General features: G+C 41.0%; 1 protein-coding gene across 1 annotated transcript; it reads right to left on the reverse strand.

Moving 5' to 3' along the window:
* Nucleotides 1–589: 589 nt before the first annotated feature.
* cplane2 (ciliogenesis and planar polarity effector 2) lies at nucleotides 590–11,652 on the reverse strand. The gene is made up of 5 exons (XM_060918298.1): nucleotides 11,472–11,652; nucleotides 4,270–4,422; nucleotides 3,880–4,004; nucleotides 3,628–3,764; nucleotides 590–1,840 (listed from the first exon to the last, which is right to left on the reverse strand). The coding sequence occupies exons 1-5, from the start codon at nucleotides 11,578–11,580 to the stop codon at nucleotides 1,612–1,614; spliced, it is 753 nt and encodes a 250-aa protein (XP_060774281.1). The 5' UTR covers nucleotides 11,581–11,652; the 3' UTR covers nucleotides 590–1,611.
* Nucleotides 11,653–12,382: the final 730 nt, after the last annotated feature.

A 12,382-nucleotide genomic window follows, 5' to 3' on the forward strand; every position in this document is an offset into this window, starting at 1 on the left:
ACCTACAAAAATGTTGTGAACCCATGTACTTCCTGACCTGAGCACTATTCACTGTGTTGTGTTCTTTTTTTTTTTTTCCTGAATCACATGTCACTGAGGATTAGTTGGAATCAGATGGGACAATCATGGACACATTTTCACACAAATGCCAGTTTCCAGCAGATGTAGACCCCATGTCAGTGACCTCGTCCTTGGGGAACAGTGGGTTGCTGACGATTAGGGCTTGGAAACAGAAGACTGAAGTTTAGATAACAAATAGTTCAAATACAGAAGTGTGGACTTTCAGCATTGGTCTCTACATCATCTGCAGATTTCTTGTTTTTTTATTTCTCATACTACAATTAAATGTTCTCTTTTTGTGAGTGGTCAAAACTTTATGCAAATATTTCTCAGATTTAATTTTTTTTAGCTTATTTAGATATTATATTAATATGCTTAATTAAATTAATTATGCATTATTTTGTCTTGGCTTTTGGCTGTGCTAATGAAGGACTACATATTTAATGTATGTTACACTTATGTAATATATAAGCTATAAATGTGTCAGGTTTATATCCATTCTTCAGATATTTCAAACAATAAGTAAATATCAGTTGTTCAACAAAACTTTACTATGGTAACTGATTTGCAAAATGAACAACAAAAGACACCATTCATAAGTATTTGTCTTGATGGTCAGATGTCAAAATTAGTTGAGGTAGAAGTTTAAAAAAATCATATTGTTCATTGCACTTGCCAACTTATTATTAAACAAATATAATTTGAACTGCTTCTTTATCATCAGTTGAGCTTATGCCATATTTGTCTAAATTCAACTCAAGTTTTCTGATCTCAGACTAGGAAAAACCAAAGAAATCTCAGAATTCCTAGTCGGTAAGGGCTCATTAACCCCAAGTTCATAGCATGACATCAACTCAACATGGCTGCTCACAGCATGGACAGTAAACAAACTAGCACTTTAAAAAAAACTTAAATTACTTATACTAGCATTTGCTTTAGAACAATCAACAGACAGACATTAATTTGTTAAATCTATAAAACACTGACTATACAGTTTGCTGTTTTGAGGAGGTAATACATCACTCATATCACTAAAATAAGCTGGCTAGGTTATTACTGTTTCCCACTTTGTAACTTGAACACATGGAGGTCGAAAATGACAATTCTGACTTCCTACTTCCACCTTAGAATGGTCTAGCAGTGATTAAACTGAAAGTAATATTACTTAAGGAGGGCACGGTGGTGCAGCAGATAGTGCTTCAGGTTCACACTCCAGTTTTCTCAATTTATACCTTCTTGTTTGTGAAACCTTGTGCATTCTCCCTATGTCCATGTAGATTTCCTCCAGGTGCTCCAGTTTCCTCCTATTTCTCAAAACATACCAGAAGGTGGACTGGCTACAGCATATTGCTCCTAGGTATGAATGTGTGTGTATGGTGCCCTGGGATACACTGGTGTCCTATCCAGGGTATATGCCCAGGGTTTCCAGGATAGGCTCCAGAGCTAACTTGATACTTATGAGCTCCTTTCAACTGGGAGTCGAATTCCTACAAAGTATATAATGGATTCAGTGTCTAACATGAAGGCAATCAGTGTGCTGTTAAAGTGAGCTTATACAATAATTTCTGGGCCAATGTGTCCTGGGTAAGATGGTACTGAAATGGAGGCGTGCATACAGTCCTGGTGCCACAAGTTCTCTGCCAAAGCATTTAAAAGGGGTGCGATTTCACCAAAGCCTCCACTCACATCGCCTCCAACCCGAAACACTGGCACACCCCACACCTCCTGAAAGCGGGCGATGTCACCCTCTGTAACATCTGTGTGCATAAACAAGTCAAATCTATATAGTTAAGGTTTATATGTGTAACCCAAAGCACATCAGAACACGGAGAGGTACAAATGAACATTACACATTCATCAGCACTGTTAAGTACAGAAGAAAAAGAGGACACTATTGGATTTTACTGAATGCTCAATTTCTCTGCATGTAGTATAGGAATAAAATAAAACATCATCCCTAACTATCACAGCACTGATCTCAACATTATCACATCTGAACATTGTTGAGTATCGCTGAGTATGGTTTAAAATTGGATTATAACAAGTGTTGCCAGGCAAAACAAATCTCGCCAGGCAGCACTTATTTTATACCTACATGTTGATAATGGTAATATTTCTCAATCGTCAGCCATCAGGTTATAGTCCTATGAAAATCCATCACCTTGAGTTTGACATTTCAAAGTCATTCAAGGTCAAAGGTCATGGAGGCAACTGAAAGCCCATATGGGACTTCTTATGTTGATAATGGTAAACATCTGGCTATCATGAACCATTTTAAAGTTACAGCCCTCTGAAAATCCGTGACCTTGAGTTTGACCTTTCAAGGTCACTCAAGGTCAAAGATCATGGTTTGGCTAGAATAGTAAGCATCCGTCTATCAGCAACCGTTTTTGAGTTATAATGGAAAATGTTATTTTGACCGAAAAGGTTGACCTTTCTGGTGACCTTGACCTGATTAAATTTTGGGGGTAATCTATGGACCATTGCCCACCTACCCTGAAAATCTGAAGTCAATCGATGCAACCATCTAGACGCTAAATTGTTAACAGACAGACACACAAACAAACCGCACTGCTTACAATACCTCGCCTCGCTTACTCCATCGTGGGCGAGGTAATAAACATTTCTTAACACCACGATGATTGAGATACTGAGCTCAGGCTGGCCATTTAACTTTACATTTTTTTCTTTAATCTTCTTTAAACAGTTAACAGAACACCCAAACACCCCCTCCCCCAATTAAATAAATAATAATAATAGTTATCTGACAACTCAGTGTTCATATCAGCATTAAAGGTGACCTATTATACTCCTTTTCCATACATTGCCACAGTTCCCTGAGATCTTAATAAATTGTCTGTAACATGCTTTGGTCAAAATACCACAAGGGTAAAGCACCACTGCTCCCTTCTCATGCTATCTAAACAGCCTTGTTCAAAGCGGCCGATTTGAGTGCCTGTTCCTTTAAATGATAATGAGCCACTGCTCACCCCATCCACTCCCACTGGCCAATCAGGTAACACTTTCCTGATAAACATTCATTCACAAAGGCAATTATCAAGCTGTGAGTGGAGATACTCAGATGAGGGGTGGAATAATGCTAATGAGCTCTCCTTGTGACAGAAAAGGGAGCCAATTCTGACCAGCTTGTTGAAGCACATGCTTTCTGAAACAGGCAGCACAAAAGAACCTGACTGGGTTGTCTTACTTCAGAGTTTATGGCAGGGGTGTTCAAATTGATCCATAAAGGGCCGTGTGGCTGCAGGTTTTCATTCCAGCCATGCAGCAGCACCCTGATTTGGCTCATTCAATCAACTGACACACCCACCCTTTAATCAAGGGTGGGTGTGGCTGCAAGTATTTGACTGTGTGAAGACAGTTCAGTTGATTGAATGAGCCAAGTCAGGTGTGCTGCTGCATGGCTGGAATGAAAACCTGCAGCCACACGCCCCTTTATGGATCAATTTGAACACCCCTGGTTTATGGCTTGGTAGGCACTCCAGATACCCAAATGCACAAGCATTGAGAAAGGTGAGTTTTTCATAATATGTCCTCTTTAAAGGATACTTGGTCCCAACCACCAATCTGACAACTCTCTCTGAGGGCTCTGTGATCCGAGACATTTGACTGGAAAGATCCTCAAAAGATCCATGGTCAGTGAAGGAGAACAGGAAGAGGATGGCGTCCACATGTTCCTTACAAGACTGTTGGAAAATCAATGACTAAAAAAAGTTAGCTTCACAAATGTAAATACAGTATGCTGGATAACAGGGATGGAAAAGCTGACTACAGGTATCATGTATGAAAAGATACTGTCACCAGCAGCATGTGGTCAAATCTGCGCATGGCATTCTCGCCACAGTCCCAGAGCTGGAAGTGGAAGAAAAGCATGCGGCCACTTTCCCTCAGCTTCACAGGCCAAAACACCACACACGTCTCCATGCCTGAAGAGGTTATAATTTATGGGTTTTGCAATTCATTACACTGGTCCAGGAAGCACAAGTATGAATTATTTTCAGAATTAATGTTGTATAATAAGAATTCAAAAGGTGTTGCAACTACAAACTAGGTCTTCCTGTAACGATATTCTATTATTTGTTAAATCATTCCTATGGATAAAGTTTCTCAAATGGCAATCTATCATTTTATTTCAAATGTATTCAAACTATGAGGTTTAAATTTATAAAATTTGGCACTCAATACATATACCTGTGGTTTCATAGTGTATGCTGGGCATGTCTAGACCAGCAAGGCGAGCAGCTAGAGTCGTCTTCCCCACTCCACTTTTACCTGACAGGAACACTTTATAGCGAACTATGTCTGCTTTCAAATGTGGAGGCATCACCGGCACTTCCAACAGACCTAAAATGAAATATGAAATATTACCAAGTACTCTCTAATGATCTATTAATTATTGTGAGATTGTGAGTGGGCAGCATGATGCTCCATTATAACATTGTCATTGCGCAGTTCCAAGGTCCCCATGTCAGTCCTGAGCTAGCTTGCTGGAGTGTCTGTGCATGCTCTTCCCATGTTTATGTGGCTTTTCGCCTATGGTTACTGAAAATATATGAATAGATTTTAAAATCAACTTTGCACAGCCTATCTATTAGGGTTGGGCGGTATCCAAATTTTGATACCTTTAAACTGTCTCTGTGTTTTCCCGGGGTATACGGTATTACCGAGAAAAAAAATATTTTGTTTCGGCCTACTGTGTAACGTGCGCCGATACCGGCGGACCTTGTCCAGACCTGCGCCTATGCCTCAAATGTACTATTTAAAAGCAGCATAGCGAATTATGTGCATTGTGGTATGGATTAAGCAGCAAAGCGAATTTTGTGCATTGATGAATGGATTAAGAGATATTTCAAAGCATCACGCAACTCTTCCTTCATCTTGAAAATAGCATTCAACTGTCGTTTACACATGTCTGCGTTGAAACGCCATTTGCAGCACTATTTCACCTACTCCATCAAAAAAAGTACACGATGAGCAGGATCATACCCTTTCAAGCATGGGAAATAAGAAAAGAAAAAGAATCAACCAACACCCAAGTCCGTTTAGACTGCGCGATAAACCATATTCTTCAGCGCAAATGAGGCGAACCTAATTCAAATGCGTGATAGCTGCACAAGGCAAAATCATATGGGCCCACGTCATGCCATGGCGGGGAAATTAATAATCAAATGGCCTTACCTTGCTTAAAACGTTGTCTTGATCACATAACTCCTTACAATTATTCCACTTAAATCCATACGGTTTAACACACCCAACAAAGATAGCAAGCGCATTGCTAATTCCCACCAGAAACCTAACAGTTTACGCTACGATGTTTTCTTCCGTTTCTTCAGTAGATGACATTTCAAACGTTTATTACCCACATCCCAAATGTCATACGTTGTATTATTTTACCTTGTTGTTACTCATGTAACCTACTCAAAACACAACTCATTGGAGAGATCTCGTGGAAGTGGAGTACCCCAGGCTATGGTGTGCCTTAGGGGACATATTAGATTTTTTTCGATTTTGCGCGGTCATTTACATTATTGCTGGCTCTTCCTTTCCGTTTGGTTTGAAACCAAAATACTGCCACACTGCCGATGTTGTATTTTTTTTTTTTGCCACTAACTCGTTATCTTGACTTGCCATCTTTCAACCGCGGTCTCAGTCTCTTGCGAAGCTTTCTGTCAGACTCCAAATGTCACGCAGGGTTGCCATGGTAACGACATAAACAACCCTGCATGCAATGAGAACTTCTTTAGGAAATTGATAGAATTAGTGAAAATACGATCACACAGTTATTCGGGATGATCTTCAATTTATTATTTTATATTATGACCTCATGTACTCCATATTTATTTAGATATTATATATATTTTTAAAATGACGGTAATGAGACCGATACCGTTGGTACTTTTGGATACCTCGGGATACCTTCTTACCGTAATACCGCCCAACCCTACTATCTATAGCTATAAATCACCATATACAAGGAAACTGAGTTAAATGACTTTGCTTAGTTAATATCCAGAAGATTAACCATTACCTTGGCCAGGTGATATAGTAATTAAAAGTAATTAAGCAAGGTGAATGATTAAAAATTATGAATTCAAATCCCACAAATGTAATAGAGAAACTGTTGGACCCTTTAGCAAGGGCTGTATACATTTCTGATTGTTAGACACTGGATAAATGAAATGATCTGGTCAGACTGAAGCTCCCAAGTTTGAGTGTTCCGTATTCTAAAATTACAGAAACGTTTGATTTCCTACATTTTTTTTACCTTCTTATGTTTGCAGATGATCGAACGATGTAACAGGAAATGTATTTTTATAGATTAGATTTTATTATAAAAATAAGCTAGCTTGTTGATCAGAGGCATGAGTCTAGACTGCCATATCATAAGTATTCATCTTCAGTAACCATACTGGTGAGGCTTGTGGGTTAGGTGTGTCTGGAACCTATCCTTAGGAACACAGAGTTAGGTGAGAATGTATTCTGGACTGGTGGGCACATTATTAACACAGAGACAGTAACCTGGACCTGTGAGTCAACGACATGACTCACTGTGTCACCCTGACCGCCCTATTTCACCTTTGCAAAACAGTGCAAGAACAAAGTGACAAAGTCACTATTAGCTATCTAAAATTGTTCAGGAGGTGGTGACTAGAAAGAACAAAAAGGGAATTCATCCTTCAGTTGGAGAATCTGAAGCTAAGATAATGGGATTGATTACGTAGATAAATAGATAGATAGACCAAAAGTTTGTGGACACTTGACCATCACACACATTTCTTTGTATGTTGTAAATGTAAGATTTCCCTTCACTGGAACCAAGGGACCCAAACCTGTTCCAGCATGGCAATGCCAATGTGCACAAAATGAGGTCCATGAAGACATGGCTTGCCAAGATTGATGTGGAAGAACTCAAGCGGCCTGCACAGAGCTGTGACCTCAACCCCATGAAAACCTTTGGAATGAATTGAAACAACTGTGCACCAGGTCTCCTTGTCCAACATTAAGCCGGGCATACACTGTGCGATTTTTTCAATCGCAGTATTCAGCTGCTGCTCACACTGTACGAGTGAATCGCAGGGGTAAACAGCACGCAGCTTACGATTCCTGTTCTCACACTGTTCTCCGATGCGATACTCTGATCTGATGCTCAGGATTTCAAACAGGTTTGATTTTCATCCGATCGATCGGGAGGAGGTCGTGAGGTGTTAATCGCTTGTCGTTACCCCATGTATACTACACGATCCGAGACGCATGATTGAGCCAAAACTCGGCCCGATCTCCAAAATAGTCGCATGAGTGAAAATCGTGTCAAACTCAGGCCAAAAATCGCACAGTGTATCCCCAGCTTTAGTGCTGAACCTCACTAATGCTCTTGTAGCTGAACCAGAATCACTTTATTAATCCCCGGAGGGAAATTCAAATTTGCCACCAAGCTCCTGAATCAAAGATGATGTCTAAAAATAGAAGATAAAATCATCTGAAAAAAGAATAAATAAAAATAAATTTAAATAAGTTCAATAACTTAAGTAAAAGCAAAATGAAGTCATTTTATATACAATAAAATGAATGAATGAATGAATGAGCAAATTCCCACAGCCACACTCCAAAATCTAATGCATCTCCCATAACCCGGTACGGGACGAAACAGTACCGTCACGTATTTTAATGTGGTGTCACGTATTTTCTTATATTTGCCTTCCGGGTTTTTATATGCTGTTCCATCCCATGTATAACAAGTGTTCCGTCCCACAATACCATTTTTGTGACACTTATTTACATAATATATAATCTTACCTTTTTTGTTCCAGTTTCACAGAGACATCCGTCACATCCACCATTTTATTAATCGGTACTTACATTAGTCATCCCATCACGTATGATAAATAAAGTTAGAAGAAAAACAAAATATTGTTTAGTTGTTTTATTGTCAAAACATATAACTTAACTACTATTTATTCATCTATTTTACAATTTCTTGCCTCTTCCCCTACCTCTACCTTTTCGTTTCTTCAGCTGACATTGTATACATTTCAAGTTCTTATCTTTTTTGATCTGCGCTTCTGTTTTATGACCCACATTTTCACAATCAGTGTGAAACCACATTTTACATTCATTGCACATAAAATACAAATCTGAATCGTCTGGTAACTTACAACTACAATAAAGCCTTTCTACATGAGTGGTTCTATATCTATCAGTTTTCTCAACAATTTTATGTGGGAACATGGTCAAGAGTTTGTTTTGCATACAAGTATGTAAGTGCTCTCTCATGACCCTAACATCATACTCGACAGTACATGGGTCAATGCCATGTAAAATACTGACACCGTTTGGTATGGCAAATACACCACAGGAATTAGTATCAGGTTGGGATTGAACATCTACAAATTTCAAAAAATAGTGACATTGATGACACTGGTCTTGCAAACCGAGCCACACTTCTTAAACATGTTAACTTGAGATAGTCGCCTCCTCCACTGTCTAACACATCAACATCTCCATCATGACAGTTAAAAGTAGAGACAACTATCCAGTGAGAACCCATCCCAACAGGATGGCGCTCATTCCACCACATAGGATTTCTTTGAGACGTCATGCTGAGGTATATTCTGTAATTGGTGTTCCGGGCTTTTAGATCAATTTCAATTGAAAATATAGTGAATATAATGTTAATACAATATGACGGGATATAATAATACTGGATAATCAAAGAATACAGGGTGGCACGATGGTGTAGTGGTTAGCGCTGTTGCCTCACAGCAAGAAGGTCCGGGTTCGAGCCCCGTGGCCGGCGAGGGCCTTTCTGTGCGGAGTTTGCATGTTCTCCCCGTGTCCGCGTGGGTTTCCTCCGGGTGCTCCGGTTTCCCCCACAGTCCAAAGACATGCAGGTTAGGTTAACTGGTGACTCTAAATTGACCGTAGGTGTGAATGAGAGTGTGAATGGTTGTCTGTATCTATGTGTCAGCCCTGTGATGACCTGGCGACTTGTCCAGGGTGTACCCCACCTTTCGCCCATAGTCAGCTGGGATAGGCTCCAGCTTGCCTGCGACCCTGTAGAACAGGATAAAGCAGCTAGAGATAATGAGATGAGATGAATCAAAGAATACATGACAGTGTACAAGATGTTAAGTATGAAACCCCTGAATATTTAGAAAACGTAATGTTATTGTAATGTACTGTCCCATTCTGGTTCATACTTTCCGTACCGGGTTATGGGAGACACCAAAATCTAATGAAAAGCCTTCCCAGAAGAGTGGACAAATCTGGAATGAGATGGTCAGGGGACAGATTTATAAATACATAGATAAAATAAGGGTTGTTTTACAATCAGGGTACAAAGTTTGTGTCACAGGGGTCCAAAATTCAAATTGATACAAACTGGTTCTTGTACCAGTTTTTAAGTGAAGGACAAGTTAAAGAACAGATAGGCATGTGTAATAGTTTGTATTATAACAAGATTAAGTGTAGCTTTAAGCAGGGCTGGGAGAAACTAATGAAGTGATTCTCGGAGAGGACATTTTTTTTTTTGACAATTCAGAATCCACTACTTCCATAGTGCTTTTAAATATAAGGCTGTAAGTTTTGTGTTAGTTGTCTCTAATATTTATGTCCCAATATCTTGACCACATTTTAGGATGAAGATAATCATTTTAGATATGTTATTTTATATTGAAAAATTAGCTGTCTCGGAGAGGACATTTTTTTGACACAATTACATACTAATTTGATCAAAATAGTCTGAAAACTTACTGGCATTCAGCGTTAAAACTTAACTATGTTTAAAACTTAACAATGGGCGGTACGGAGGTGTAGTGGTTAGCGCTGTCGCCTCACAGCAAGAAGGTCCTGGGTTCGAGCCCCGTGGCCAGCGAGAGCCTTTCTGTGTGGAGTTTGCATGTTCTCCCCGTGCCCGCGTGGGTTTCCTCCAGGTGCTCCGGTTTCCCCCACAGTCCAAAGACATGCAGGTTAGGTTAACTGGTGACTCTAAATTGACCGTAGGTGTGAATGTGAGTGTGAATGGTTGTCTGTGTCTATTGGCCCTTTTCCACTACCCTTTTTCAGCTCACTTCAGCTCGACACGGCTCGCGTTTCGACTACCAAAGAACAGCACGACTCAGCTCGCTTCAGCCCTGCTTAGCCCCCAAAACTTGCACGGTTTTGGAGTGGGGCTGAAGCGAGCCAAACCGAGCCGAGTGAGGCTGGGGGCGTGAGCAGACACTCCCCTGTGCACTGATTGGGGAGGAGGAGTGTCCTCACATGCCCACATACGCCCCGCGAGCACGCTGGGATCTGTAAACACCGTAAACCCGGAAGAAGAAGAATTACGAATTACGAGAATTTCTGAAGCCTTATGCGCCTCGCCTCATCTATACGCTCTTGCCAGTATCTGTTGTCGGTGACAACAAGCCACAGAACCAAGACCAGCAACACTAACGACTCCATGTCTTCCATGTTTATTGTTTACTATTCGGGTCGTGAGACTACCGCTTAAAAGCTCACTGATGTCACTGTTTGCGCCGCTTAACGACATCACGTGACGTCCACCCACTTTCGCTAACTCCACCCAATGTGTCCACCCACTTCCAGCCAGCACGGTTCAGCGCGGTTGTAGTCGAAATGCAACTCCAACAGCCCCACTCAGCTCGACTCAGCACGGCACGGCTCAGCCCAACTCAGCACGGCACGGCTCAGCCCGACTCAGCCGCGTTTGTAGTGGAAAAGCGGCATATGTGTCAGCCCTGTGATGACCTGGCGACTTGTCCAGGGTGTACCCCGCCTTTCGCCCGTAGTCAGCTGGGATAGGCTCCAGCTTGCCTGCGACCCTGTAGAACGGGATAAAGCGGCTAGAGATGATGAGATGAGATGTTTCCAATGATATGGAACCAAATATTTGTTTTATGGTATAAAGAATGATTTAAGTGCATCCCTTCTGGAGCTACCTGTGGTCAAAAAAGCACTTTTTCTAAATGGCACGAGTAATTTTGCTAAATATGACATATACTGCCATACATTCACCAAAAATAACCTTATCACCAAATTTTTTTTTGCATGGTAAATAGAGCTATCACAGGGCTACAATAAACAACCAAGTTTATTTCGTCAAGCCTTTTGATATTGAAGATAATAAGCGTTAAATGTGATTTTTAGCTTGCGTACCCTGATTGTAAAACAACCCATAAGTTGAATAAAACAGGGAGAGGAAGGAGAAAACCCCCACCGAGGCTCTCCCCAGTGCTGTTTAGTCAGTGCTCTGTAGAGAAATGCTTTTCATCTAGATGCATTCAAACTAAAAACAAGAAACCTAGAGTCTGGCAAAATCACGTGACAAACATACGGACCAATAATCGAGTCGTTTCCGTGGTATCCATGGAGATACCAGGAAGGTACCGTACCGAATTTTCTCCGCTTTTTCTTGTGCAGTATCCTGCTGAAGAACTCCCGGCTTTCAGGGCTGCGATACCAGTCGGACACCATTATCGACCCCGCTGCTACACAGGCCATTCCAGTCCTCTGATTAAAACCGCTGATAAATCAGCCGACAAACTCAACCAGGACGGGCGAGGAAGCGCTCCACGGTGGGAAAAACGCCACTGTAAGCACACTTCTGTTATATATCAAAATAAAAGTCCAAATATGCATTAAAAGGCCCATTAGAGAAAGAAAATAACAGCATTTAAAAATGAACACGACTATGGCAGCATTATTTTATACGTATAAATAATAATAAGACATACATTACCAGTCAAAAGTTTGGACACCCCTACTCATTCATAGGTTTTTCTGTATTTTGACTTTTCTACATTGCAGAACAATACTGAAGACATCAAAACTATGAGATTATGTGGTAAACAAAAAAGTGTTAAAAATCAAAATATGTGTCATATTGGGTGGTGTAGTGGTTAGCACTGTCGCCTCACAGCAAGAAGGTCCGGGTTCGAGCCCCGTGGCCGGCGAGGGCCTTTCTGTGCAGAGTTTGCATGTTCTCCCCGTGTCCGCGTGGGTTTCCTCCGGGTGCTCCGGTTTCCCCCACAGTCCAAAGACATGCAGGTTAGGTTAACTGGTGACTCTAAATTGACCGTAGGTGTGAATGTGAGTGTGAATGGTTGTCTGTGTCTCTGTGTCAGCCCTGTGATGACCTGGCGACTTGTCCAGGGTGTACCCCGCCTTTCTCCCGTAGTCAGCTGGGATAGGCTCCAGCTTGCCTGCGACCCTGTAGAACAGGATAAAGCGGCTAGAGATAATGAGATGAGATGTGTCATATTTTAGATTCTTCAAAGTAGCCAGCGTTTATCTTGATGACGTT

The sequence above is a fragment of the Neoarius graeffei genome, chromosome 4 (assembly GCF_027579695.1).
Source record: "Neoarius graeffei isolate fNeoGra1 chromosome 4, fNeoGra1.pri, whole genome shotgun sequence".
Classification (NCBI taxonomy): domain Eukaryota; kingdom Metazoa; phylum Chordata; class Actinopteri; order Siluriformes; family Ariidae; genus Neoarius; species Neoarius graeffei.

Bases quoted from the DNA above. Each gene is read 5' to 3' on its own strand.
- cplane2 (XM_060918298.1), bottom strand. From the start codon at position 11,580: ATGGCCTGTGTAGCAGCGGGGTCGATAATGGTGTCCGACTGGTATCGC. The intron at 4,423-11,471 runs GTACGGTACCTT...ATTTCATTTTAG, and splicing joins GAAAAAGCGGAGAAAATTCG to GTCTGTTGGAAGTGCCGGTG. The intron at 1,841-3,627 runs GTATCCTTTAAA...TTAACTATATAG, and splicing joins AGATTGGTGGTTGGGACCAA to ATTTGACTTGTTTATGCACA.